Here is a 26,364-nt window from a genome sequence, read left to right as displayed (position 1 = left end):
GGCGTGGACATGTGGTCTATCTCGTAGAATAATATCATTTGCTTCAATGAGAGTCGCTGCACGTCTGATTACATCGTTGCCTGGGAGCAGTCAGCGCACAATGGCCTCATTGGAATTTCATAATGGTAAGACGTCAAGACAACAAATTGCCCGAGGAATGTACGACGGCTGCCCCAGCTCAATCGCGAAGCGACTGCGACACCGAGGACGCCGATGTTAACACTCAGAATTCACCGGACCATGGTCGTCACCGGTCTACACTGTGACGGCGCAGCGCGGTAAGGACGGTGGTCATGGCAGAGACTCTCACACAAGTGACGTCGCAACAGTCCGGAGATTGTGGCCATGAGAACAGAGGCCGAGGCGTAGGCTTTTGAATACGTCTTCGCGGAGACCCTGCGTGCCAGCGGGACTCCGAGGATGGGGAAAGCGTTTACGCAGCGCGGTGAGGTGGCGGCTGAGAGGCGGGAGAATTGCTGACTAGTAGGGGCTCTATGATATAGTACAAAGTGGGGAGCGCGAAGCAAGCAAGGTCGTGACGATGCGGACGTATATGGTGTGCGTATGCGATCAGAAGCCGGGCGGCACGACGCCTTTTGGCTGGTCCTGCTGGCCGGGTTGCGCATACATGGATGCCATCTGGCGGTGCGGCGTGAGCGGTGTGGGGGCGCGGGAGAATCAGCGGAGACTTACGTGTTGGGCCCCTTGTTGCTGGGCGAGCATCTCCTTCTCCTGGGCGACGATCTTTGCCTCGTCCTCGAGGCTGAGGGCGAGCGGGAGGCCGACGAGGAGGGCGCTGGTGGTGACTATCCAGACGATGTTGCCGACGACCTTGCCGGTCGTCTTGAAGAAGCCGGTCGTCTTTGAGAGGCGGCTGGATATTTTGTGGCGCGTGGTGGGCGGGACGATGTCGACGAGGGCGGCGAGGCGTTCGTAGAAGGACTCTTCGCCGTCGAGCTCGGAGCCGACGGAGGAGAGGGAGACGGAGGAGGATGTGCGGGAGGAGGAGGAGGACGCGTAGGGGGAGTTTGTCTCCTGCTGGTCCTTTTCCTCGACGATCTCTACCTTGACCATGGCTGCGAGTGGTGTTGGCTGCGACGTGCACTGGCGGTGACGGCGTGTCGAAAACTGGGCAGCGTCACGCACACGTGGGGGTGGCGGGCGAGTCACAGCGAGTCACACGGCGCCGCCGACGGTGACGGCGGTGGATGACTGGGAAATGCGTGGGAGCGTGCGGCGGATAAGGGAAGCGTGACAGGCCCGACGGCTGCGATTGGGCGGCGGGGTGTGACGGCGCGTGGGCAATCGGGACCGAGATTTGATGGGTGTGCCGCCGCAAATCGTAAGCAGGATTTGGGATAGGCGCGCAGGGACGCATAGCCCCGGAGAGTCGGTGGGTGGCGACGCCCTTGCACCGTCCTTATACGCACACAACGCAGACATCGCCCGCCATGGACAGCGGCCACGCCCCAGAGTCCTCGCGTGCCGGCGCGCAAGGTCCGTGCGCCCCCCGCACTCCGCCCGCACCGCTCACCCGCACCTGCTAGCCTTCAACCTCACGAGCACCACCATGCAGAACCAGATCCACGAACTCGCCAAGACCCTCCCCCCGCCCCGGAAGCAGAACACCGCCTGTGACGCCTGCAGGTACGCTCTCCACCGCCACACCCGCTTCTTCGCTTTGCACCAGACCGCGCTCACCCCGCCGCGTTCCGCAGAGCCCGGAAAGTCAAGTGCAACCAGCTCCCCGGCCAGGACAAGGTACGCGTTCTTCTCCTCCTCCCCGTGCCGCTTCCCTGACCCGCCTTGCTCCCCTGCGCAGTGCCAGGTATTGTCTCGTCCGCTCTCACGACGCCAGCGCTGAATCCAGCGCCACTGCAGCACTGTCTGTCCAAGAACTACCCATGCACGTCAGTGACTGCCCCGCCTGCGCAGCCCCACAAATTAACCGGACATGATTCTCCTGCAGACACTTTGTCCAAGCCGCGACGACAGAAAAGAAGCGCACCGCCGCTGCCTCCAGGCGGCCCCGAGCCCTCAGCTCGACCACCCAGACGTAAGCCTATCTAATCAGATCGTCGTCGTCAAGGTATTTTAAGCATGAGCCACGCAGCCCGACCGCGAGTTCGTCCCTGGGGTACGTCCGCTCGAATGCTGCTATATCCCCGCTCACTGTAGCCCCGGATATAGCCCAGCAGCATCAGAACAGCCTACGCCCGGCCACGCCCCAACGTCGCCCAATTACCCCAACACAACCGCCCTCCGACCGACGCAAACGTACTGGCCGCAGTATCACCCCGTCACTTCGCACACCTCCACGCGAGACCTACTCGCATATTTGTTCTCGCCCCCGGTCCCCAGGTTCATTTCACCAGCTGCCTGCCTGGAACGTTGCCCGCGCTGACGTCTTGCCCGTTCCAGCTCGACGTATCACTCCTCCGCGGGACTCCCCGGTGCGTACGCGGACTGGGGTGGGACGGCGCCCCGCCTAGCCGAGGAAGCTTTCCGCTTCGAGTTGCGTTCTTTCCCTTCCTTTGCACCCCAGATCATACCGGCTAACTGGTTCACGCAATTTACGTCGCAGAGTCGCTCTGGACCTGGTCGAGGTCTACTTCCAGATTGTGCACACGCGCCTGCCGCTGCTCAACCCTGCGCAATTCCGCGCGAGGCTGCACTTTAGCCTGCATCTTGCGTCGCAGTCGCGCAGCCACTCACCGCATACACCGCCGTCTGCATCCTCGACGTCAACGTTCCTCTCCAAGGGCGGCCTAACACAGAACGATGCGCATAAACCGCTCCATCCCGCGTGCGTCTCGCTTCTTCGACACGTTGCCGCCTTCCGTGTTTAGGCACTGCGCCTGCGATACTGAACAACGCTGTTCTACAGGCTTGTCGCGACCGTCATTGCGTGGGGTGCTAAATTCTCCGAGCACCCGCTGCTCTTAGCAGACCGTGCTCACAACGGTAACCAGAGCCATATTGCGAAAACACTCATCAACCGTGCGCGCGACTTAGCGGAAGACCTGAAGGTTCATCGTATCCCAACAGCTGACCATGTCGTGATCGCGCTCTTGATCGAACCCATGCAGAATCGTACGACGCGCTTCTCTCCTGCTTCACGAAGTCAATGTAGCTGACGCTTCTGGAACTGCTCAGAAAATATGGATGCTGCAGATGGTCAGTGGATTCTGTTACTATGGTTCCCCGATCACGGTCATTGAGCGCGTTGACAGGGTATCACGGTTTCTGGCTAATGTCCGCCATCCGCCTTCTGCTCGACCTCCAGGTGCGTCTGTCCAACCCTACGCTCAGGCTCGGAGCCGCAACTCCTCCCGCGCCGTTACGTCACGACCGCCTCCCGCGCGGCACGCCCGATCCTCGATCAGTCGGCTAACGCGCCCACAGATCAACCACAAGTCCGTCATGTCGAACATACAGGACCCGGAGGACCGCGGCACGATGATCTTCGCGTGGTGGATGGCCTGCCTCGCCGACGCGTACCGGAGCGTGTACTACAGGCGCAAGCCGATGCTGTGAGTGCTCGCTGTGCTCGAGGACTCCCTCCCTCCGCCTCCTGCGGCGGGGTGGGGCGGTCCTGCCATTTGGGGTTGCTGATGGACGCTTTGTGGGCGTTGGCGTTGCAGGGACGACGACGATTATGATATTGATTTCTACACTGTGGGTCCCGTCGCTCCCGAGCACCTCGAGACGCAGGGCACGCAGCCGTCGCCCCGGGAGCAGCTGGAGGTAAGCCGCACCCAGCATTCATCTACCCGACGCAGTATGATTGACATGCCTCTGTGGTGTTTAGTTTCTGGTCAGTGACCTACAAGGCTCGTACCGTCCGCGGACTGATCGAGACGGTCCTCCGCAGGGGTACTACCGCGCCTCGCACGCGCTCGCCCGGATCTCCCGCCAGATGTCGCGCCAGCTGTGGCGCCCCGCGACCGAGTCCGACGGGATCCCGTTCGACATCCTCAACAACTTCATGAACCTCCTCAACGATTGGCGCGAGGAGTACCTACACCACGTCGGCGTGCCGAACAACTTCGACTCGGGCTGGGACTTTGTGAGCGCCGTGACGGCCTGTGAGTGCTTCTTCCTCGCCTTCCGGACTGGCGGTGCGCGCCTGCGGACGACACGATGCTGAGGGTGCCGCTCCGCTCGGCGGCTGTAGGTGCGAGCGACGCGACGTACCACATCATGTGGATCGTGCTCTTCAACGCAGTAGACGACTTTGGCATCCGCGAGATCAACGACCTCGAGCGGACGGGGAGCCCCGGTCACCTGCACCCCAAGGCGATGGAGATCGAGGGCCAGAAGCAGAAGGTTTTGGATACCGCCCTCGCATCCGCGACGCGCATCGCGGGTCTGGTGAGTCTAGGTCCGCCTACGCACACGTCACCGCAGCTCACGCGCACGTCCGCACGCCCAGGCTGGCATCCTCACGCAGAACGGCTATCTGGTACGTCTCCGTTACGAGAGCGGCCTGCGAACGTGGGCGTGGGCTGATGACTGCTCGGTTGTGCGCAGAAGCTCGACTCGGCGGTCATGCACGTCAGCATCATCCAGGCGGGCATACTGCTCGCGCGCCTCGGGCGGCCGGAGGTCAAGAACTGCATCGACGGCCTGGAGCAGTATAGCTACGCGTACGAGGAGTGCGCGGAGCAGGCCGCGGAGATGCGCAAAATGTACGCACAGGCCGTTGCTGGCGAAGTGGATCTCGCCCACATGATGTCCGTGTACTCCCGGTCTGGCGGGGGCATGGGCCCCGCGAGCAACGCGATGGCTGTCGACCCGCCTATGTTCGGTGGGTACGTCGGGTGAGCGCCGCGTCTGCGTGGCATTTGGACACTCTTCCTTTCCATGCTTTCGCATTGCATCCAACGGACTAGGTCAGGTTTTGTATACGCGGTGGGGACGGGAATGGACCTTCATGGAATTGTAGCGACCTCAGCGTTCTCTTCTGTGAGGTTGGATATGTGTGTAATGTCTGTAGTACGCGTCGCTGTCTCGGAGATTCGGACCCTGCATCTCATAGATCAAGGTGGTATAGGACACGATCTACTGTACTGACTCCAAAAGCCGAAACCGTGTTCTGTACGTTACGTAGTAAATAAAAAGGTGTAGCACTCGAGAGATGCGCATGACAATGTCCCAACAGCTTTACAGACGAACACTCTTCACCACACGCGAGATGCCCGACTTTTCACCGTCGTAACGACCGGTGTCGCTGATACCACCCTTATAGACCGCCTTCTGTGAGGAGACCTTCTTCTTTGCCTTCTCGTACTTCTGCCGTTTCTTCACCCGAGGATTACGAACGGCCTTCCCGCGATGGGGTGTTAAGCCCTTGTTCTTGAGAATAGCTCTCGTCAAGGCACGAGGGCCGTCGGCACTCTCATCGATATCGGGTCTGTAGAACGAGAAGTATGAGCTTGAATGGCATGGCATGGGATAGAGTTCCGACTCGTACCTCTCAGCCGCCTTGACCGCTTCGTACTCCGCCTTCTTCTTCTCCTTTCTCTCCTTAGACTTGCGCTGGACAAGCTCGTAGTAGCCGTCGGCACCGCCGTCCCCGCCGTCGGAGTCGCTGTCATCCTCTCGGGGCCGCTTTTTGTCTCGCTGCCGCGGCTCGGGCTCCGCGTCATTGAGGTCGTCCCCACCCTGCCCACGGCCCTTCGCTGTCTCGCGCGCCAGCCGCGCTTCCTTTGCCTTCTTCCGTTCACGATACGGTATATCGTCGTCCCCACCCATGGCGTTACTGCGCGCATTCTGCCTTCGCGCACTCGTGTTCTCGATCCGTGCTGCATGGAAGCGGAGAGACTTCTTCCGAGCTTGCTTGTCGGCAGCGTCGGCCGCCTGTAGTGATGTAGCCTCGCCGTACACATCGGTCGACGAGGGCCCCGAACGACTGGTCGAAGCGGTAGACTTCTTTTGGGTGATGCTAGGTTCAACAAGATCAAAAACGGGCGTAGCGGGTTTAGATTCGCCGGAGGTTTTGCTTGTTTTCCGCTTCTTCTTCGGAGGCTCCTCTGACTTCTGGGTGGAGGCCTTAGATCTTCGCTTCGCCGAGGATTCGCCCTGACCATCCGCAGACATCAGGCTTGCTTCCCTGAGGAGAGCGTGCAACTCGTCAGGTTCTAGGCTGTTCAGTTTCTCCTCTAACCAGAGCGCCTTGGCGTCCTTCAAATCATCGTCCTGTGATAGGTTTTCATCGTCATCTTCGTCATCGTCGAAGCCGAAGTTCAGATCTTCCAGCGTAGCCATTGCTTGCTTGAGTGTAAGCAGTCTTTGGAGTATGGGGTGGGAACGGAGCAATTCGGGCCGCTGCACATACTTCTCGCTTGTACGGAGATGCAAGTAGAAGGACACCGTCGTCGCATATGTGAGCAATGCCTCTGAGCGACGTCAGTTAAGGGACCAAAGGCGGACTTTTGGGGATACATACGATAGTAGAGGTGGGACATCCCGGAGCCCAGAGCATCAGGAGTGCTTTCTTCGAGCCTGTATTCAAGATCAGCGTCATTATCGTTTCTTAGGTGGTGAAACCTACGCGGATAACCTCGACTGCGTTTCCACCAGCTTGTGCGCTGTATCGTCCCAGTCGCGTGCGAGTGCAAGTGCCTCCGGATTATTCTTCTCGAGATGTCGGAGCAACGACTGCTTGTCAGTCGGTAAGGGTTGCAAGACTGGCGGCGCTGCGTCCAGTACCATGCTGGAAGATGTCAGAAGTTGATTACATGTCAAAGGACATTCAGCTCACTCGTCAGCTTCTGCTGCAATCTCCACCGGGTCCCTCAAGCCGAAGTCATCGTCAGCCATGGCATCTCTTGTTTTCGTCTGCAGCCGCTTGGCCTCTTGTTCCTCGAGCTCGTTTGCTTCCTCGTCTTCAGACTCAATCTGTCGGGCATTCGACGAGTAGTAAGCAGACTTCTTCTTGCCCCAGCCCTCCTCTTCCTCTTCCTCCTCATCCTCCGCCGCAGACAATGACGGAGATCGCGCAGCTTTGCCCTTCTTTCCTTTGGCTTGGCGACCCTTCTTAGGGCCAGAGTCCGAGTCGGCTGCGTCGTCCTGTTCTGCCATTCCATCCTCCTCTGCACTCGCGTCATCCTCATCCTCCGAGTCCCCTGAAAGGCCTTTCAGAGCGAAAACCTCATCCTCGTCGCCTTCATCTTCATCGTCGTACTCATCCCCGTCAAGAAGGATCTTGTCGCGAGACGCGTGGACTGTCAGTAACACGACACGCATGTCAGATTCCATACATCCTCGGTAAATATGATGTACCACATACAATGGTCCTCCTCGTCTAACGGTATGTCCGACGGTTTGTTCCACTTCGCAATCTTGCTGTCTTTAGGGTTGATGCCTCGAGGTTTTGAGCGAGAGCCCTTCGCCTTGTTCGTTCCGCGTTTCCGTGCCATGGTTGGAAGAGGGTAGAAAGGAAAGGATGCCCGCACGACGATTAAGCACTACAGTCGGCTATGCGCGTCGGCTGCAGCCACAGAGGAGAAATGAAAATCCTACTTGCTTGTTTTGGAAAACATACTGAACGCCTCGCGCATTCACGTGCCTCACTCACACGCCCTTAGGAGACCGCCCTCCCCTTCGTCAGAGGTCCTCTTTAGGTTCTATCTTGGGGAGACTACTCGCTCGCTCTAGTACTGGGCTCTATCATGGTCCCTTCTACCATGCATATGATATCACAGTGCAGCTTCTGGACATCTGTCATCATGACTCGGAATCTGCTGTTGTACATCCGCATCGCCTAGCAGCCGGCCCCTACGCCTAGTTGCTTCCGACCGATTCATCAAACTTGACGCAATATGTGTTTTCATGCATGCCAGTATTGGCGGGCTTGTATGCGAAACACGAGTGGTTCCTAAACTCGAAGTCTGGCTCAGGGATCTTACATGCTAGCTGCTACGCTCCAACTCGTCAGCGCGGCAGCGCTGGCACTCCATCCTGATTACCAGTAGTGAGTGACTAACTTAGTGAACTCCGTATGTAGAGGTCTACGGCGAATTCCCTCTACTCTCCGTTGCTTAGGAACGGACAACGCGTGCTGTCATCCTGAGATCAGCTGTTACTGTTTCAAGACTATTCACCCTGCAAAGGCATGGACGAGCGAGAAGCAGTTTTTGCGGGCTTCTTCTACGCCGTCCCCGGCTACGATGGAAGAGAAGCGGGGTTTCGGTCTAGAGCCTTTCTAAGGTGCGTTGCACCATCGTCGCACTATTACTATCCGCTACCATTACCACCTCGTCGCTCACTTAGGACCTCACAACCGTCGCTCATTTCCTACATGGATTCTTCTGCCCACGCACCGATTTGGGAGTCCCGGATCGCTGCTATCATGTACGAAATCACTAAGATCATGATCGGTCTTGCATGCACAATTGATTGCCATATCTTTGTAGTGGATGACTATCCGTAAGGATTTAGAGCCGGCCGATCGTCTCTAAACGAGTTATAGCGGAGCTTAAATTCAGTTTGGAACGAGTTTGTAATCCGTAAGACAAGTTTAGAACTACCAATCCGCATCCAAAGCCGCATCTATGCGGTTTGTCTCTGGGCTGGACAGCGATGATGAGCTCGAGGACGAAGAGCGCCTCCGCCTCGGCCTTGCCGCTGCACTTGTTCTGGGTGCCCTCGACTCGCGGCTAAGTCGGGCGATAAACCGCCGTCAAACCTACCTCACGCGCCCCGAGCTCATGCCTGATCCACGAATCAACACCCCATGGCAGCGACTCTGGGCGAGCCAGAGCGACCGCGCGTTCATCACGACAATGGGGATCGACGTCGCGACATTCCACTATCTACTCGACAATGGTTTCGCCGAAATATGGGCCACGACCGCCATACCCCGAACTGACACCAATCCGACTGGACAGCCACGACTCGGTCGCCGCTCACTCGACGCCGCAGGCGCGCTCGGGCTCTATCTCCATTACCTTAACTCGACTATGCTTGAGAAGACGCTGCAAGAGCTCTTCGCTCTTGTTCCGGGGACGACAAACAGGTACCTCAAGTTTGCGCGGCTTGCTCTCCTGAAGACTCTACGGAACATTCCTGAAGGGAAAATCAAGTTTCCGCGCGATCATGAGTTCCACGAGCTGTCAAAGCTTGTACAGGTGCGTGTGCTCGCTCGTATTACACACTGGAGGGTCCGTTAACCAGACTGCAGCGGCGCCATCCATTGCTTAATGGCGCGTTCGGCGGCATTGATGGCTTGAACCTTGCAACACAAGCCTCAGATGACCCAGCGATCGAGAATGCGACGTATAACGGATGGCTACATGATCATTTCACGAGCTGTGTGCTCGTATTTTCAGCCAAAGGTGAGTCTGCTTGACTCGCTCCTCAACTGCCACTGACGGTGCGAAGGTGTTATCATCTCATGCAATGTCAACGCACCCGGTAGCTGGCACGATGCGAAGGTCGCGAGGCCGATATACGAGCAACTACGCAACAAGACCCCTGAGGGGTACTTCCTTGTTGCGGACTCGGCCTTTCCGCAGGGTGGCGCAGAAGTTGCAGGTCGGATTCAGTCCCCTCGGAAATCTGGTGCTGCGCTGCCTAGGGATCGGATCGAGCGTGCAGCGGCTATCGCATACGACAACCAATTGCTATCGTATCGGCAGACTGCTGAGTGGGGCATGCGGCAGCTCCAGGGCTCCTTCGGTCGTCTCCGTATTCCTCTCGATATCAATGACGACGATGGGCGAGCCGACTTACTGGAGAACTGCGTGCGTATGAATAACGTGCGTGTTCAGCGCGTTGGGATAAGTCAGGTACGGAATGTGTATGAGCCCATGTGGCGAGCGTCAGAAGCTGCAGAGCTTTGGGACTCATTCGAGCGGATGCTCATCCGGGACATTCGGCGCGGAGATCGTGTTGCACGTTTTCATGTAATAGAGTGACTCCTCAGTACATATTCACATGGGTATATTGAACGTGAGGGTCTAAATATGTACATGAAGCCAGCTTCAGGTCAACATGAAAGTCCAGAATGAAAAGTTAGGACATGAATGAGATATAAATAATAGGATATGAACGAGATATAAATAAAGTAAGAGGCTTGAGAAGGGTATATGCAGCAACCTACTACTGCAGACAGTCCTACGGCTTTTTGTTTGCTGACGTGCGACGTGCAATGCGACGTCGGCGCGGCGTGACGGTCACATCATACATGAGCTCGCCTCCCTCTGTCCGGTCCTCCAGATCCGCTAGAGCTGCTGCCGCGAGAGCGCGGAGACCACTGTCAATGCTGCCGTCCGATGGCACTGACGGTACGTGCGAGAACATACCAAGTGATGGGTTTACAACAAGGCCGTTCTCTGCGGAGGGTGTAGGAAGGCCCGAAGGCTCCGAAGAGCTGCTATGATGATTCTGGTCGAACGAGACAGGTGCGTTCTGCGGACTCGGATGCAAGTGGATGTAGGCGTCACCTGCTTCTTCTCGTGCAAGTGCTGCCATTGCTGCAATCTGCGCGAGGTCTGGCGGCGGGGATTGCTGGTGGTGGCTGGACCAGTTGGACGGCCCGGCAATCGCTTGTGGTGCGAGTGGCTCGGCGGAGGGGAGGAGCCGGCTTGACGCGGATGCACTGCCAGTGGGTTCAAGATAGCTTGAGGATGAATAGAGGGGTTGGGAGTCATGGCGACGTTCCCATTCGCGGCGGTGCAATTCGTTTTCGAGACGATCGGCGCGACGGGTCTGTTCTGCGAGTCGCTCGAGGAGGGTGTCCGTCCGGTCGCGCGTACTGTGCATCTCATTGAGAAGCATCTGAAGAACAGTGTTCTCCATCTGGCGAGCTGCCCGCGCGTCTTCCCGTGCTGTCTGAGTCGCCGGATCAAATGCAGTAGCAAGATTATTGAGGAGGTTGTTCGAGATTCCGGAGCGCGTAGGGCGGCTCGCAAGTGGTCCAGACCCTGCGCTAGTAGTCACTGGACTCGGAGACGCGCTGACCGAGGGACCAGTAGTACGAGGCTGGCGACCCGGAGTGCTCGATGCAGCCGTCGTAGTAGTGACGCCGGTCTTGAGCTTTTTGCGCAGGGGTGCTGGCACAGAGTCGGGATCAGGTTTCACAATGGGTTCCTCCTCGTCAGAGTCGAAGATCTCGATCACGTCGTGTTCATCACCCTGCGCTCCACCAACACCATCGATCCCCTCATCGTCGTCAAGCGGGCGGACGTGGGCACGCTCATTTATGGAGTTGTCAATGATCCATGCTTCTTCGACCCACCACGGCACCTCAGCATCGCCAGTAGGCTTGGGTGTACGGGCAAGCTGAATAATCACTGACAAGTAAGTAAAATGTTGTTCACACTCAACGGACTAAATTGACTCACCGACTCAAACTTTGACCTAAGGGGCTTTACCTGGCGCTCAGGACGACCCTCCCTCTGCGCACGCTCGTTGTAGAGCGACCTGACCCTTGCCCATTCGTCTGGTCCGAGCGGCAAGACATCGCGTACGAAGTCCATCATCGCACGGTAGTCAGCCTCGGTATAGGTCGTAGCACCCGGCTGGCGGCCACCACGTCGCGGAGCCGCCGAAGCGACCTGTGCCGCGCCCTGCGGTGAGCGGCCACGCTTGCGTGCGGAAGGCGGCGCGGCTGGGCCCTTTGCCTTTGAAGCAGGCTTTGGAGCGGCCTTGGAAGCGACAGGCTTTGGGTTGGCTCGTGATGACGCAGGCTTTTGGCTGCGGCTCGGAGGCTTCGCGGCCGGCATACGTTGCGAAAGGATCTCCGAAACCTCAGGGAAGTCTTCGTTGTCGCTGCGTGGCTCCTCCTTCACATTCACAGGTGGACTCCGACCCCGCGCAGGTGGAGGGAAACGATTACTAGGCCGCTGGGCTGGCTGGCTGGTATAGTCTCGCCCCGCAGGGGCTGACGGCGTGCGTGCCGGCGCCGGTTCGCCGCGATCTTCCGACGAGAAGACCCAACGACTCGGAGGTTCGCCGTGCGGGAGATGGCTGAGCGAATGCGGAGAGCCAGTCGGGAAACTGCGGTAAGGCTCCGGCGCTGCGGCAGGGGAGCGATGGTGTGAGATGGTGTAAGGAGTGGATGGGTACTGAGATTGAGGGTAAGAAGCCGCCGGGGTATATGACCCATGAGAAGCATGAGACGGTGCAGTATGCATGTCACGGGAAGTGGGATGGAGCGCTGCAGGTCGAGCGGCGGTGGGAGTCGGAGGCGGATGAGACTGAAGACCAACACTATCGGTGCCCGGGGTATCATGGCCCATTCCGGTGTAGGCTGGGCGAGGACGGGGAGGCTATCATGGTACGCTCCGAGTCAGCTTGGTAATTTCTCAATTGACATGGAACATACCGTAGGAGGCCAATCCAGGCCTTCGAGTGGCGGGTCTTCATTGTCATCGGTCTCGGACATGGCCCGGGCCCTCTGCTTCCCTGCGGCCTTTTCTGACATTGGTGTACGGTTCTCCATGGCGAAGCAAGCAGTAGCAAGGTAAACGTGTGAGAAAAAATTCACGAAGGAGCGAACAGAAGTTGGAATTGGAAGAAGTGGTATGTTGTCCTTCTCGCCGACTGTACTGCAGTATATATACACTGACGAGGCCAGTGTCTCCACATGCATACAAAGGCGGTACCGATCACAACCATCTAGGTTGTACATAGGTAGTGTATGTCTCAATCATATTCTCAATCATATTCTGACTTTTTTTGGCTGCTTGAAACAACCAACACAGCTGGATGTTGCTCTCGTCGCACCATAGCGAACCGGCTGCCATATACATCTGATGAACCATCTCGTTCACGAACTTCGCACCACATGTGTCTGGCAGTCCAGGCTCTACATCCATGTTGCCCAACGCGCGGTACTCGTCTCCTCATACATCGCCTGCAATATCGCCCGCACTGTCTACGCCTAATATGGAAATGTTCGAGTTGCTCTAGGATAGCAGTGCTACACCACCACCGAGATTTAGCTCGGGGGGGGTACCCCCCCGAGCTAAACTTGTGCCTTTAGGGCTGTTCTAAGCATATGCATCAGAACTTGTCCGATTTCGGTTACGGGCTGTGACGGGCCGTAACGGTTGCTAAAATTCCGATTTTACATAGCGTCAGCGTATCACTCGTTAGCAAGACCCGTCGCATTTTAGAAGGTTGGGAAGATGCGGCAATCGCGTCGCTAGATAGTCGTTACGTAGCCATAACCGTTCACACAATCCTCAGCAAGCATCACTGCTGCAGCTCCCATTCTCCGGTTCTGTGCTCAATATTTCTGGCAATAGATTTCATTTTCGATGTATGCTACACATTGTGTAGTACTAGTACTGTATGTAATACAACTAAACCTAAGAAACGCACCCGCCCGGGTAAAGACCCACCGCAGTGGGCACGGGTTGCACGCGGGTAACGCGGGTTCGTGGGTCCACGGGTGGGTTTGCGGTTGAGTCGACCACCGGTGGGCGAGTGACCGTGCGGATGAGCGTACAAAGATGGGGCCGAGCGTGCAGATGTACAATCGCGCGCGGGCGTCCGTGCGATCGTGTGGGCAAGTGGGTGAGCGAAGGATATCAAGCGAGTCACCGACGACCGTAGGCGGTAAATTTGAAGGAGCGTGCGGGATACTCACCAGTTGGTAGTGTTTCCTTCCCTCCTTCTCAAACCCGTGCTTCACGCCCGATTGGGCTTGCCATTCTTATTTTACCTCCCTTATTTTACCTCCTCCGTGTCGCTCTTGTGTACCAGGCTCGCGTGATCCTCCGCGACGATCTCCTGCTTGCTGTCCGCAGGGTCGGTGTATTGCTCCTCGAACTTCTCCGTCCACCAGATGAAGATCTCCCTGCGAACTGGTCCGTGCACGCGTCAACGAGGAAGCCGACCGTGTGCACGGTCTCGAGTGTGGGGAAGAGCGTGTGGTGCCGCAGGAGTGAGGGTAAGTGGTCTTGCGCGTGGCTCGGCCGGTTCGGGTACAGGCGCGAGATGCCCATCCCGCGGATGCTGATGCGGCGGAGTGTGCAGTTGGGCGTGTGTAGCTCGGGCTCGAGCGCGTTCCGCGAGGGCATGGGTGGTGCGGAGAAGGTGGGTGAGTGCGTGCTGGAGGCTGGGAAAGCGGGAGTCGAATAGAGGGATGGCAGTGGTGGGGAGCGTGCATTGAGCAGCTTCTCGCCGCAGTCGAAGACGAACGTCTCGAGTATGGGGCAGACATCGGGCTGCAGGAACATGGCGATGCTAATTGGGGAGCCTTGGTATGAAAGAGATGTCATCGGGAGCAGCTCGAGGATAGTGATCTTTGGCACGTACAAGGAGCTATTACAGCATATATTCGCATCCAGAACAACTCTGCAGAGAGCGGGAATCAAGAGACAGCGAGGTGGAGACTACCCAAGTGTGGACACAAGAGGGTGGGAGTGAGTCGGCGGCAAGGCTCTGCCAGATGATGACGAAGCTCGATGAGAGCATGTTCTTGAGCGCGCACATTGACTGTTGCAGGCGACGAGCGCAGGAGAGTAGCAGAAAGCCAGCAGCGAGGGGGAGAGACACGGTTTTGAGGCTCGAAGCTGGACGTGAGCGTCGACGTCGGGAGGCCCGCGTGGCGGTCGAGGATCGCGAGCGCGAGCGGCGCGGGCTGCATGCCGGAGTGGCCGGAGTGCCTCGAGCTCTCGCCAGAGAACAAGGACATGGAGAGTGAGATGGACGCGCTTGGCGCGACGGGGAACATGAGGTCGAGCTAGTGAGGACACAGTGCCACAACGCCGAGTCGCAGCTGCACCGGGACGCGCAAGTGCCACAGTGACTTGCCCTAAACCGCCTAAGCGCCGGCGGCCACGTCCTTCCTCTCGTTAGCTATCTTTCCCTCGACGCGCGCACCCTGTCGCGCACGCTCTCCCTCGACCAGATCGCCGCCCGCGCGGAGCACCCACACGCTCGCGAGCTGGAGCTCGACCGACACGCTGCCACGCCATCCCAGCGTACCCCGCGCACAACACTGCCCTTCCTGCACGCGCCGCCTCCGCCTCACGCGGTCGTCTGGGAGGCGATGCTAACTCACCCGCCGTGCGCGTGCAGACCCGTCGTGCAAGGTGTGCCACCCTCGATGCCGGTGCAAGTACCACCGCGGCCTGCAAGAAGGGCGTTCGGAAGCGCCACAGGGCGATGGGGACAGCTCGAGGGCAAGGACAGGTGAGTACAAGCCCTGCCCTCTAGTCTCGAGCGCGATAACACGCGAGCACCTGGCGATGACGAGTACGCAGGGCAAATGCCGCACGTGCAAACGTAGCCGACAGATACGGGTACACTGGGCAAAGACCGAGTATGGTCGGAGCGCAATCAACAAGCAGACCCCCCGCGCGGAACACGGGCAAGCGACGGGCGACGGCACACACACTGACTGCAAGTGCACTCGGCGAATGCCCAGCACGCAAGCACGGCCGACGAACGGACCCCACGCGCGTGAGCAGAAGACCGGCGATGGTGACGTTGGGCCTGAGGGCCGGGGCACGCACAACACACGCCGACTGCGAGCGTGGAGGGCGAATGCCTACTACGCAAACATGGCCGACGAGCGGTCAGCGCACACACTGAGCGGACAACCAGCAGACAGCGTACACGCCAACCAGCGAGCACGCAAACATGGCCGACGAACACACGCAGGTGGGCGGGCACACGCAGGCGACGACGACATGCATGGCAACGACGAGCACGCCGGGCGAATGCCCAGCACGCAAACGCAACCGACAAACGGACCACGCGTGCGTGACGGAAGAACGGGCGAGGGCACGCGGAGGACTGGGCACTGACGGGTCAGCAGCGGTGGGCAGGGCCGGCACGCGGCAAGAACGGGCGGGCGCGAGGGGGAGTGAGCGGGGAGGGTCGGAATGGGAGGGCGTGAGCGGACGAATGGGGACTCGAGGGCGAGAGAATGGCGGGGGTGGGTGCAGATGCACCAACCCCCACATGTAACCCCGCGGTAGGTAAACTCGCGTTCACCGCCAACGCCGGCAGTGAAGTTCTCCAAAGCGAGCCAGTAGCGATAGCACTCAATAGACAGCTAGATAGTATGTAGAAAATGGCATTGCTATGGTTCGTGGGCATCATGATGCAAGCCCCGGTACACGAAAATTCTGTGAGACTCCAGTAAGCGTGTCAGCAGCTACATATCACGAGCCGTTAGCAAAATGCGCCTTTTGCTAACGACTGACGAATGTGAGCGTTGAGTGACACGCTGACGGTCAGTAACGCTTTTGCGTTAGCATCCGTCAGCGTGTCAGCAACGGTTAGCAACGGTTAGCAAAATCGGACTTCTACTGATGTGTGAAGTGCTAAATCATGGCTACGCGCTCGGAAATATATTTCCCAGATCTTGATTCAGTACATGCCGTGCGGCTTGCTTCGTACTATGCCTTTTGTGATGTCGGAGTGTGGACGAATTCAAACTCAACAGCTTTACGACGGTCAGTGTTCGTCTTTAGAACAGCCAATTTAGCATTTGTAGCCCTTAGATTGCATCTAAAGCCTTACGGATAGTCATCCAGTGGATGCCTTCCCGCAGAGGTTTACAGCGCGTTCTATCCTAAATTCGCACTGTAAATCTCTGCGGCAAGTCGGCATCTCGTGTGTACCGTTGCTTCGGATCAATACACCTCTCTTCTAAACAGCTCATTTAGAAGGGGGGTGGGACCCCCCCTTCTAGGTACAAAACACGTCCGTAAAGTTGAGTTTGAGCCTCCGACGAGATTTGGATCTTACCGTCGCGCCCGCGCGTCGCACCCCGACTGTGCTCTGCGCCGTATTCGCACGAAAACAAGCGGGAATTGTGGGGATATTGAGTGGATGGGCGCCGGCCCGATGGTCAGAAGACGGCGCTTACATAACCCGTCGATGGTGTCGACAGAGGGGCGTTGGTTAGTGCCCCCTCGACAACACAGAAGCCTGCTCAACGAAACTATGTGATAACACTGCCGTACGGTTCTGGGCTCTGGGTTTGCCGTGCCAAGTGCACCGCCAGGACCTGCATGCAAACTATGCCATATACCCTTGACCTACGCGCTACCCTGGAGACCCGCCCCGATGCCGCCTGTGCGCGATGCCACTTCTATGTAATGCCTCCTCTGAGTGATGACGTTTCTACGTGACGAGTCGCTTCGAGCGATGATACCGTCTTGTAGCGTACTTCCGTCGTGTAGTGTGCTCGTCTGACGAAGCCGTCTCATACTAGCATGTCCGAGTCCACGCGACGAGGGTACCTCGTAGCATATTCGCTCGACGAAGCCGTCTCGCAGCGGTCTAGCTCGACAATGACAGCAGACAAGCCTCGCCCATGGAACATGCGAGTCAGTGAGATATCTATGCTTGAAAATATACAGACACATTCGCACAGCGGCCACAGCCAGCCTGAGTGTCTTAAGTTACGCGACGGTAACGTTGTGCCACCACGGCAGCGCGGCATCATTTGAACTCCGCAAGGTAGTATCCATGGATTTTGAGTGGAGCTACGGAGGCGCACTGCAGATAAACATTCCTTAACCATAAGATTCAAGGCCCGCGCATGCATTTAGAATCACTGAAAAGCCTGCGGGAAGGCATCCAGTATGTAGTGGCCTCGTGTTTCCCGCTTTGTTTATGAATGTCATATGGACTGCTACTGTGGGCGCCGCAGCAGCGCTAGCCTCTACATTGCTGATGGGCCTCGACCGTTGTGAGTTCCCCCCTTCTGAGTATGTGTGCCCGACTAATTGATATATCGAGGATCACGCGAACAACGATTGCGTTCAACCAAGTTCACGTACGTTCTCTGCGGAACGACATTGATAACGCGTCCTGAATCGAGCACTGCCTTGTGCAGTCCCTCTTTCTCTGCCTAGAGATTTCCCTTGCATGTTCCTGCGAATATGTTTTCTTTCGGAGAGTCTGGGACGAACCCGTCGCATCTACACCGCAAAATTCTGCGAGACTGTATGTGGTCACTGTAGTCGATCTAGAGTCCGTGTGCCAATGTGAAATTCAGACTTCGTTCCGTGTAAGTGCTTCACTCTCCCTCGGGGTGAGCCGTGAGTGATGACACCGAAATGACTGGCAAACATTCCTGCAGGGCGTACTCGCGGAACTTGAATTCAGATCCAAGGCCGAGAAACGCGCGAATCATGTGAGTCTGCGGCCGCGAGTGCGTCACGCTTGAGAAGGACAAGGTTGCCTCCAGGCGGAGATGAGTAAGAAGGGGCGGGAGGCTGGAGCTCAGCGAGCTTCAGATCCAATACACTGAAGGCCTTGCACGCGCCGCAGAGCTGGACGCATAGAAGCGGGAGCGCGCCGCGCGAGGCACGAGACGGCCAGACACGCACGTGGGGAGGAGAACCTACGCGCGGCCATGAAGAGGATCGCGGCCCTCGAGGAGGAGCGTGCGCAGTCTTCTTCACTGGAAGAAGAGGTGATGAAGCTCGTAGACGAGGAGCGGCGGGAACTCCTACTTAGAACAGCTCCGCGCCGCGGCGGAGCGCGTGGGCTTCGATATGGGTACGTCTCGCCCCCCCGGGCAATCGTCTGCGCACGGCGCTCACGGGCCTGCTCGCTCGACAGACGAACCCGTATGTCGAAATCCTCGGTGTCGTCGCGGCCGTGTTGGACACGCGCGCGCTGCTGTGGTACAGGGTGCCAGGCTGAGGCTCCAACTGGATTGGCGCGAGCTAGCTGTTCCGCGTGTCGCGCGGCATGGGTGCGTTCGCGCATGACTGTCTGCACACATTCGGCTCGTCCGCATCTTCGTATTCAATTGGCAAGCTTGATGGTCATATCCCCCTTGACCTCTTTCTTTGTAGTATAACACGAGCTCATGAAATCGATGGCTGACCTCGCTTGCAATCAGGTCTCGTGCATTTCTCATTCTGCATAGTACGCTCATATGAGTCTTAGGAATCAAAATGTCTGACAGCTATATGCATTCAATGCAAGAGAAAGCCCTGCGTCGACAGTATCCCCGAATGGTACTTGTGGGTACCTTGTAGTCCGTCATTACCTCAGGACCTGAATCCACCTTCACTCAGACAGCGGTCGAATTGCCTCCTGCATGTTCTGCCTACTTCGAGAACCTTATTGACTGCGTAAACGCGCACTTTTCATCACTCCTGACCGGTGCCTCGTACTTGAGAAGACCTCTCTTGTTGCTTCAACACACTACTAGCTGTGATAAGGTGGCAGGACTTGCCGACGCGGCTAGCATCCGAATCCATGTCTCCAATTGGTGGATTTGTGTTATGCTGCTGACAGCAAGTACTGGTCTCAGTGATCCGTTGTACATCTAGGACAATTAAAGGATGCAGGACAATAACAGGATATCTGTCGGACTACCACGGTCAAGGAGTCACTGGTTGATAGAGCCAGATCCATTCAACAATAGAATCCACCACGCGCCTTGTCGAAACGCCTACGTGGATGATAACAACCACATTGCGTCTTCATTTGCTGTTCGAACATACTCACATCTACCTCTCAAGCAACCCTGGCCGCTGCCTTCCTCCGTTCCACTGCAGCGGATGGCACTATCCACATCGTCTGTCATACCAGCGATTCCCTCTTGCATACCTTGGAGTGTACTTAAGGGGCGCGGCAGATCGAAAGCGGACATCTGGAACTCGTCCCAGTCGAACTCGTACTGTCGGTAAAGTGTGGATAGGTTAGTAGGTCGGAATGGCACTTCCCTCACACCAGTGATTGGAACAATACGTCATCGCCGAGAATTGGACTCATGAAATGCATTTGATGAGATTCTGTCCCGATGCTGAGAATACGTCTCACAGGTGAGTGAGTCTCCTGAGAATTAGTCTCGGCTGAGGGTTCCGATCTCTCGGGCTTCGATCTGAGAGTCCAATATCTCGGACTCTCGTTTACTGAGGCACATCCTGTTCCGCGAGACACACCGTTTCCTGATGTCGCCCGAGGCGCCTACTTATTGGATCGGTCACGTGACTGTTAGACCGCGTTGTATGCGAATCTTCAATATTTCAATCACGGCGTGTTCGCCGGTGGCCACACTTCAAGTTATAGCCAGAACCAACTAGACAACACAAGAGAGAGGTAATCTCATACGCTAACCAATCACTAGCGGTATACTAGCTCGTTTCAACCTCAATATTATATTGTACATTGCCGGCGTTCAAGAATGGTTCTCTTGGGGTTGAGCACTACGCATCCGTCTCTTCTTCTCCACTGTTAACGCATACAGCCAACACTTCCATTGATCGGCAATAGGAAATCTTCCTGCATGCCGAGTCGTGTTCGATGGGATCGCGTCTTCACCGCGCGTTCGATCGGGTGGAAAGCACCTATGTACTGATTGAATTGATTCCTGTTTGATACCCTTCATATCGGCTGGACAAGTTGCCGCGAAAATTTTGAGAAAGTAGGTCTGCTGCCGATTCCGACCATGGATCCCAAGCATAATGGGCTCGAGGGCTGGGTTATGGACACCCTGTCTCCGGAACTGCCTTCGTGCTCCGTCATATGACTGTAGGCCAGGGAAAGGAGGATCGTCATTCTCGCTTTCAGGCCCTTCGTAACATTTCTGTTATGATCCTCAATGATTATGACTCGATGGAGGTAACTTGGAACGCACCTTGATCGAATACTCCTCGGGATCGAAGACGTATGCCCATAAATACAGATCCACCGCTGATCTATTCTCGATCTCCACCGCATAGAGATCAGGTCCATATTCGAATCGAGCCTCCGTGACAGCGAGGGTTACACTGGGAACGCCTGCTTGGACAATCTCCCATGGGCCTGTGAAGTAGTTTTTTGGCTCTGAAACCTTCCACACGCTTGGCCCCATTATTTCGGGTGCGTAGCAATGTCGCTGTAGCTTCACCTCCACATTCCAATCGGGAGCAAGATGGGGTACCAGGTATAGGTAGTAGGTGAATCTGGCAATGTCTCCGAGGACGCTTGCCATAGATTCGGGGTCGGTCCACTCGACGGTCACTACCGTATTTCCGTAACGCAGAAAGAATGGGTCATGACGCGTGATGTTGACTCTCGAAAATCTCGTGAGAGCTACAGAGATGTCCGATGCCGCCAAGGTACCCTGTGCGATGATTGTGTTGCTGACAAGAGGTAGCCCGGTGAGGAACCTAGGAGCCATCTGGTCGGCGGTAAAGACCTTGGGTTTATACTGTTGCTCTGCTTGTAGTCGTGCGATTGTGCCAGACGGCGGGATGGCGAAGTCATGCAGTCGTGCTTTGCAAACGCAGAATTCGTCTTCTCGGTCTGCTCGAAAATCAACGACCACAACCTCGCCATAGCGTATATCGGGGGAGTGTTCGGAGATGATGTCGAAGGCACTTCCGAGCACCACGCCGTGAAGATGACGACAAGAGACGTAGAATTCTGCGTCGACTTTTCGTACGTCGTACAAAGCATCGCTGCTGGACTCCGGGCATGCTGACCCCCAAACGTAGCGGTCCCTGTGCAAGCCAATGCAGCAGGGATGCTGGTCAGGGCTCATCGCTCTAATCTTATAGATTAGCGCCTTGTACGTCGTATGAGCACCGGTCGCGACCAGCAAGTCGATGAGGGACAACGTAAACGCTCCATGTGCAGGTGACCCCGGAAGCGTAGTCACACACTCTTCTGCTTGCTCAGTGGCACGACAAGCACCCAGAAATACATGTGAGGACGTTGGATCGATTTCGAGCTCGAGTCCACCACGGTAGCGCTCGTTAAGGGACTCGGCATTCGCATGTGGCAAAATACAGCGTACGCGTGCTCCGCCCTTGGACGTTGTTGTTTTTGTATAACAACAATCCAATATGAGCACCTGCACGTTTGGGGGGGGGGGTCCTTGTCAGTGAAGGACACTCGTCAAATGCGTACTGTTAGTACGCACAATATTGTTGCCGCGCTTCTTGGCTAACGCCCCAAGCCACCGCGTCAGCTCCTGAACCGATAGGCCAGTCGCGCCCGGATTTGCGCCGACAAAATCAAAGGGACAGACCATCGGCACCAGTATGTCGCGACCTTCACGACTCTGAGCCTCACTTCCATTACACGCGAAGTAGAGGACCATCAGATCTCCCGTGGCGATGTCATCGTTCTCCATGAAGAAGGAATCCAGAGTCATTGTGATTCGTGCCTTCGTTGCGTCGCTATCAAGCAGCAATTCGATACTGCACGCAGAGAACGTGTCTTTGAAGTATTTTGCCAACAATTTTGCGTCGTTGACGGCACCGTGCAGGCCATAAGGGTCTTCATATCGATCAACACCGATGAGAAGAGCAAATAAACGACAAGGTCTTTCACGAACATTCTCAGCAGCTGTCAATAGAACAAAGGGAAAACGGTACATACCGTGGTGCTGAAACTGCACCGACCGTTGCCTCACGCAGCGGCGGCGATGATATCGAATCCATTCACTAGCATGCTACATATATTAGGGTCAAACGCACGAGTCAATATCTATGCCACATACGATGACAAGACGTGTATTGAGGCGTTGATTTCCGGTTGTCTTCGAGATTCAGACCTTAGTAGCGGGAGGAGGAGGAGGAGGAGGAGGAGGAGGTAATGTAGCGATACATAGTACAGTAACTAATAGTACGGCCCTACTACGCATACATATGTGGTTAGTGAAAGTGAGATGCCTCAGGAAGACTGGGTTACGTAAGCAGATTGGCCGGCTCCGGGCTGCCCCTCGCTGCCTCTCGCAATACAGTAATGCATATGGTACTGAATTAATACACACATTGGCCAACTGGGTGCTCGAGTGCCATATGAGCATACCACCTATAGAACGCAAAATGAGAGGTATGTATATGAGACCTGACTGCGAACATGAATCGATTGAATGGGCTCATGTTACCCTAAGTTGCGAAGAAAGAGTGTCAAGTGGGATATGATATATGACGCGCGAGTCAAGGTCACCGATTGATCCGCGGGACGCAGACGACCCAGATGCATACAGACAGACATGCGTAAACACAGCCGCACCGCGCCGCGTGGCACGCGGAACAGCTCGCGCCAGTCCAGCCTGGCACCCTCTGGTAAGGTAGAGGAACCGCCTTCGTACCACGCTCTCGAGAAGCATTCGGAGGGCCTCGACGCATTCGGGATTTTCCTCCTCGCCAGTCGCGGCAAGTGGATCAGTCGATGACGGAGGATCAGTTCACACATTTCAGGACATCGATGGACCAGCAGGCGAGAGTCGAGAGAAGCTAACAAGAGATTTGCGGACGAGTGTATCAGTTTGGATGAGGGATCGTGTAAGCGCGTCCAGAGTCCCGCCGGCGGCGTGTCCGCGTTGACTACGCCTCAGATGAAATCGATTCAACGGCTGATGCAACGACGAGTGTTGTCATTTCGTTGCTAGTTTGTTCTGCGATTTCCCCTCGTGCTCCTGTAATGAATGATCCTTTTGAGAGTATCGAGATGCAACCCCTAACAGGACAACGTAAATCACCCTGATGCGCCTACCACATTCGGAGTGCTCTATAACCACGACGTCCGTCATCTCGCATCCACCATTCTCAGTCATCCGCTCCATCCACCTGCAGGCCGTAGACCAGACCCAGAGCGACCCTGGCAGCCGCCTTCCTCCGATCCGCATCGTCAGTCATACCGGCGATTTCCTCTTTCATACCCTGTAGTGCGCTCAAGACGCGCGACAGATCGAAGGCGGACATCTCGAAGTCGTCATCGTCGTCGTGGTCAAATGGATGGGACTCGCCTGGCTCATGCGGGGACGCTTGAGCCGCAAATGTTGATGGTGGTGATTGGGCAGGGCCCACAGAGCCGAAGATCCGACGCGATGTCGCCATGACCTCTGCGCGCGAGGGAAGGTGTGGGTCATCTTCGTAACCGCTTGGGAGAGCGGAATCGTCCGTGTGCGAAACGAACGTATGCTCGCCCTCGCCGCCGAAGTCAGACACGGACGCGAGCGAATGGTACGATGCGCCAGAATGCTGCGGCAGCAGATGGTCCACGTCAAGTCCGGAATTATGCGACCGTGTTGAGACAACAGGCGAAGGCGCAGACACGAAGTGTGTGAAGTCGTCGTCAAACCCGAACGTAGGCGTTTCTGCTGTAGGCGTGCGGATGCTCGGCGTCGGCATATCTTGCCACGCGGAGGATGGCAGCGGCACGTCGCGCTCAACCGTCATCCATGCCTGCGCATCCACCGCCTGGCGCGCCCTATCCTCGTCCGCCAGCCACTGTTCAAGCTCCTCCATTTCGCGCTGCATTCGGCTCTTCCTGGGCTCGGAACCAGCGACCTGGCTGTCGGAGAACGATACGTCACCCGCAGAACCGGAACCCGAGATAAGAGCACGCAAGCCGTCGTCGCCCTCTTCGTCCCGCGCCCAGTCAAGCAGCTCCCTCGCACGACTCTTGCGGGTGCGGGTGGACTCGGATTGAACAAGCGACGGCCACATGATAGTGCTCAGAGCGTCAAGGACGCGCGAGAGGCCCGGAAATCCTAGGATGCGAGTATGTACGTACTAAGCACGAGCGTAGTCATTCAGAATGAGTACTCACCGGCGTCGGCATCATCTGTGTGTCTACCCTCATCTTGTGTTGGCGGACGTGGCTCTCGGTCTCCCTCGACATACTCAAAGCCATGGGACGAGAGGAACTCGTCTAAGCCGTCTTCTTCTGACAATGTCGTCGGGGTACTGTCTGAGAAACGGACTGCCAAGGACACCTCCGGATCGTGGTCTCTCAACCTCGACGCTATGTCCTCGATATGATCCCTATACGACTGCAGACGTGTCAGACAACCAGAAGCACAGTAAATCGGCGGACACACCTGCCCGTGCTCCCAAACGTATACGACTGCTGGTACACCATCGGCGTGAGGGATCCTGAACTCGCTATACGACTTCGTCTGAAAGTGCACGTCGGCGGTGTAGTATTTGTTCACGATCGTCCAGGGAAAGACATTGCTCGGGCTCTCAGCAGGAAACGAAGCTGTTGGTGTGCTACTGCCAGACAGTCCCTGTACCCCTGGGAAGTTCATCGCTTTCATGCACAGTTCGAGAGCGAAGGATAGACGTACGTTCTACAAACTGCCGTGCTTGTTCTGCACTAGGAGAGATGACGAGGATCCGGCAATCCGCCGCGGCAGACTGCGCCATGTCCGTTCCTGTGCAGTAGATAGCCTCAGGGTGTTCTAGATAAGCACTGGCTTAACGGTGTTCGGCGGGTCAAGGGCAGTTGAGCGAGGTTGAGTAGTGGTGGCTAGTCAATGATGATGATGATGATGATGAATTCAGAATTTATAAGTGGTGGCTAGTCAAGGTGGTCGCCAGAGGCGCGCACGACTCGGAACGACCACGTGACTTGGCCACTACACGTTCAAGCCACTCCCGTTGATTGACCATTTGCCACCTCAAACACAAAGGCTACGACCGCGGTCCACATTCCGAGGGCCCGTGACAGACCACATCCCGTATTCATTTTCTCATACTTACCGCTTTCCGTCATTGACCCAGGCGCCAACCTAAGGCTCGCCGTTGACGTTGCGAGTCTTATTAGCCATATACATCGGTAAACAGTAAGTTGATTTTATCTCCAGATTGAAATCGTGCTTATTGAGTCTTGATATCGCACCTCTAGGTCTAGGGTATCTACAATGGAGCACAAGATTGCCCTAATCAGTCTGGAAACATTCATGCTGGAGTTCTTACCTGGGCCAGATCTTCCTCGAGACGTTTCAATGGACGCGCTTGGTAACTCTGTCGGATCGCAGCACCAGAAGCCTGGGCCTATGCACGACAAACTAGTACGCGTGCCTCTTTTGTCAATGATTCATGGGATACTCTGACAAAAGTCGGTTGTAGCGTGATGTGGCAAACCATATCTTTAGTCAGGTCCCCGCGGGGGCGGGTTCGTGGAAATTAGTAGCAACGGATACGCCCACCCGTCGGGGCCTCGATTGTACGGAAAGAATGGCCCCCAAAGAACACACAGGGCCTACCGTGACGGTCTATTCTGTTGAGGATGACTCTCCGAGCAGTGCGGATGCCATCAACTCATCAGTCACGAACGGCCAGGAGGAGCGAAAGCGAAAACGACAGAAACATCAAGGGCGCGAAGCTGGGATCGCGCCGTTGTGGGTCTGTCTCTTGATCGAGTCAAGAACTGATGTCGACGACTCTCCTTTGATGGTACCACGAGCAATAGAGGTGACTGGACCGCGACCGGAGGCCACTTCGGGTACACCTGGGCCCGAAATGTCGAGGCTGGTAGCTCCGACAGCTCCAGCCTCGTCGACCCCCACAGCCCCGCCAACATCCCAAACATCGGTCTCTTCGACAGCTAGTTCTATCGTCTCCATCCCCGCTGCAGCAGAACTGGACCAAGATGCAGCACCATCGCTCCTGCGACTGGGCACAACAGGCGGTGCGCAGA

The 26,364-nt window shown here is 56.6% G+C and overlaps 8 protein-coding genes across 8 annotated transcripts; 2 read left to right on the top strand and 6 right to left on the bottom strand.

Annotated features, from left to right (window-relative positions):
* Positions 1-74: 74 nt before the first annotated feature.
* Positions 75-1,234, bottom strand: C8Q71DRAFT_829094 (mitochondrial outer membrane translocase complex, subunit Tom22). The gene is made up of 2 exons (XM_047926338.1): positions 694-1,234; positions 75-639 (listed from the first exon to the last, which is right to left on the bottom strand). The coding sequence occupies exons 1-2, from the start codon at positions 1,072-1,074 to the stop codon at positions 571-573; spliced, it is 450 nt and encodes a 149-aa protein (XP_047783124.1). The 5' UTR covers positions 1,075-1,234; the 3' UTR covers positions 75-570.
* Positions 1,235-1,451: 217 nt separating this feature from the next.
* Positions 1,452-4,827, top strand: C8Q71DRAFT_854180 (uncharacterized protein; the record flags this gene model as incomplete). Its single annotated transcript, XM_047927014.1, has 20 exons — positions 1,452-1,497; positions 1,548-1,647; positions 1,719-1,761; positions 1,823-1,828; positions 1,882-1,910; positions 1,970-2,056; positions 2,114-2,137; positions 2,191-2,361; positions 2,422-2,514; positions 2,585-2,806; positions 2,888-3,093; positions 3,157-3,177; positions 3,234-3,286; positions 3,406-3,533; positions 3,645-3,747; positions 3,812-3,817; positions 3,875-4,121; positions 4,178-4,374; positions 4,436-4,465; positions 4,534-4,827. 20 exons carry the CDS (start codon positions 1,452-1,454, stop codon positions 4,825-4,827), a joined length of 2,106 nt encoding a protein of 701 aa, XP_047783123.1.
* A 195-nt stretch (positions 4,828-5,022) lies between these two features.
* On the bottom strand, positions 5,023-7,512 carry C8Q71DRAFT_349882 (Sas10 C-terminal domain-containing protein). Its single transcript, XM_047917993.1, has 6 exons — positions 7,295-7,512; positions 6,767-7,229; positions 6,557-6,718; positions 6,452-6,507; positions 5,477-6,401; positions 5,023-5,416 (listed from the first exon to the last, which is right to left on the bottom strand). The coding sequence occupies exons 1-6, from the start codon at positions 7,422-7,424 to the stop codon at positions 5,167-5,169; spliced, it is 1,986 nt and encodes a 661-aa protein (XP_047783122.1). The 5' UTR covers positions 7,425-7,512; the 3' UTR covers positions 5,023-5,166.
* Positions 7,513-10,229: 2,717 nt separating this feature from the next.
* C8Q71DRAFT_720904 (uncharacterized protein) lies at positions 10,230-12,451 on the bottom strand (the record flags this gene model as incomplete). Its single annotated transcript, XM_047921388.1, has 4 exons — positions 10,230-10,270; positions 10,311-11,289; positions 11,352-12,278; positions 12,335-12,451. The coding sequence occupies 4 exons, from the start codon at positions 12,449-12,451 to the stop codon at positions 10,230-10,232; spliced, it is 2,064 nt and encodes a 687-aa protein (XP_047783121.1).
* A 795-nt stretch (positions 12,452-13,246) lies between these two features.
* On the bottom strand, positions 13,247-14,722 carry C8Q71DRAFT_738941 (uncharacterized protein). Its single transcript, XM_047922688.1, is given in 4 exon segments — positions 13,247-13,403; positions 13,605-13,680; positions 13,695-14,215; positions 14,275-14,722. 3 exon segments carry the CDS (start codon positions 14,300-14,302, stop codon positions 13,675-13,677), a joined length of 555 nt encoding a protein of 184 aa, XP_047783120.1. The 5' UTR covers positions 14,303-14,722; the 3' UTR covers positions 13,247-13,403; positions 13,605-13,674.
* A 358-nt stretch (positions 14,723-15,080) lies between these two features.
* On the top strand, positions 15,081-15,802 carry C8Q71DRAFT_738937 (uncharacterized protein). The gene is made up of 2 exons (XM_047922687.1): positions 15,081-15,153; positions 15,225-15,802. The coding sequence occupies exons 1-2, from the start codon at positions 15,127-15,129 to the stop codon at positions 15,768-15,770; spliced, it is 573 nt and encodes a 190-aa protein (XP_047783119.1). The 5' UTR covers positions 15,081-15,126; the 3' UTR covers positions 15,771-15,802.
* Positions 15,803-20,113: 4,311 nt separating this feature from the next.
* On the bottom strand, positions 20,114-22,517 carry C8Q71DRAFT_738932 (uncharacterized protein). The gene is made up of 5 exons (XM_047922686.1): positions 22,430-22,517; positions 22,309-22,373; positions 21,848-22,253; positions 20,579-21,778; positions 20,114-20,527 (listed from the first exon to the last, which is right to left on the bottom strand). Exons 2-5 carry the CDS (start codon positions 22,368-22,370, stop codon positions 20,120-20,122), a joined length of 2,076 nt encoding a protein of 691 aa, XP_047783118.1. The 5' UTR covers positions 22,371-22,373; positions 22,430-22,517; the 3' UTR covers positions 20,114-20,119.
* A 789-nt stretch (positions 22,518-23,306) lies between these two features.
* On the bottom strand, positions 23,307-25,233 carry C8Q71DRAFT_349508 (uncharacterized protein). The gene is made up of 4 exons (XM_047917991.1): positions 25,010-25,233; positions 24,761-24,957; positions 24,490-24,712; positions 23,307-24,430 (listed from the first exon to the last, which is right to left on the bottom strand). The coding sequence occupies exons 1-4, from the start codon at positions 25,086-25,088 to the stop codon at positions 23,484-23,486; spliced, it is 1,446 nt and encodes a 481-aa protein (XP_047783117.1). The 5' UTR covers positions 25,089-25,233; the 3' UTR covers positions 23,307-23,483.
* Between the last annotated feature and the right edge of the window lie 1,131 nt (positions 25,234-26,364).

This window comes from Rhodofomes roseus (assembly GCF_022264815.1).
Source record: "Rhodofomes roseus strain CIRM-BRFM 1785 chromosome Unknown C8Q71scaffold_3, whole genome shotgun sequence".
Taxonomy (NCBI): Eukaryota; Fungi; Basidiomycota; class Agaricomycetes; order Polyporales; family Fomitopsidaceae; genus Rhodofomes; species Rhodofomes roseus.
The sequence above is the reverse complement of the archived record's forward strand: the minus strand, read 5'-3'. Positions and strand labels throughout refer to the sequence as shown.

Bases quoted from the DNA above. Each gene is read 5' to 3' on its own strand.
- C8Q71DRAFT_829094 (XM_047926338.1), bottom strand. From the start codon at position 1,074: ATGGTCAAGGTAGAGATCGTCGAGGAAAAGGACCAGCAGGAGACAAAC. The intron at 640-693 runs GTAAGTCTCCGC...CCGCACCGCCAG, and splicing joins AGCAACAAGGGGCCCAACAC to ATGGCATCCATGTATGCGCA.
- C8Q71DRAFT_349882 (XM_047917993.1), bottom strand. From the start codon at position 7,424: ATGGCACGGAAACGCGGAACGAACAAGGCGAAGGGCTCTCGCTCAAAA. The intron at 7,230-7,294 runs GTATGTGGTACA...TGTTACTGACAG, and splicing joins GTTAGACGAGGAGGACCATT to TCCACGCGTCTCGCGACAAG. The intron at 6,719-6,766 runs GTGAGCTGAATG...GACATCTTCCAG, and splicing joins ATTGCAGCAGAAGCTGACGA to CATGGTACTGGACGCAGCGC.
- C8Q71DRAFT_738941 (XM_047922688.1), bottom strand. From the start codon at position 14,302: ATGCGAATATATGCTGTAATAGCTCCTT. The intron at 14,216-14,274 runs GTACGTGCCAAA...TTTCATACCAAG, and splicing joins ATATGCTGTAATAGCTCCTT to GCTCCCCAATTAGCATCGCC.
- C8Q71DRAFT_738937 (XM_047922687.1), top strand. From the start codon at position 15,127: ATGGGGACAGCTCGAGGGCAAGGACAG. The intron at 15,154-15,224 runs GTGAGTACAAGC...ACGAGTACGCAG, and splicing joins CAGCTCGAGGGCAAGGACAG to GGCAAATGCCGCACGTGCAA.
- C8Q71DRAFT_738932 (XM_047922686.1), bottom strand. From the start codon at position 22,370: ATGGATTCGATATCATCGCCGCCGCTGCGTGAGGCAACGGTCGGTGCA. The intron at 22,254-22,308 runs GTATGTACCGTT...TGTTCGTGAAAG, and splicing joins GGTGCAGTTTCAGCACCACG to ACCTTGTCGTTTATTTGCTC. The intron at 21,779-21,847 runs GTGCGTACTAAC...CCAAACGTGCAG, and splicing joins AGAAGCGCGGCAACAATATT to GTGCTCATATTGGATTGTTG.
- C8Q71DRAFT_349508 (XM_047917991.1), bottom strand. From the start codon at position 25,088: ATGGCGCAGTCTGCCGCGGCGGATTGCCGGATCCTCGTCATCTCTCCT. The intron at 24,958-25,009 runs GTACGTCTATCC...TGAACTTCCCAG, and splicing joins AGCACGGCAGTTTGTAGAAC to GGGTACAGGGACTGTCTGGC. The intron at 24,713-24,760 runs GTGTGTCCGCCG...ACACGTCTGCAG, and splicing joins ACGTTTGGGAGCACGGGCAG to TCGTATAGGGATCATATCGA.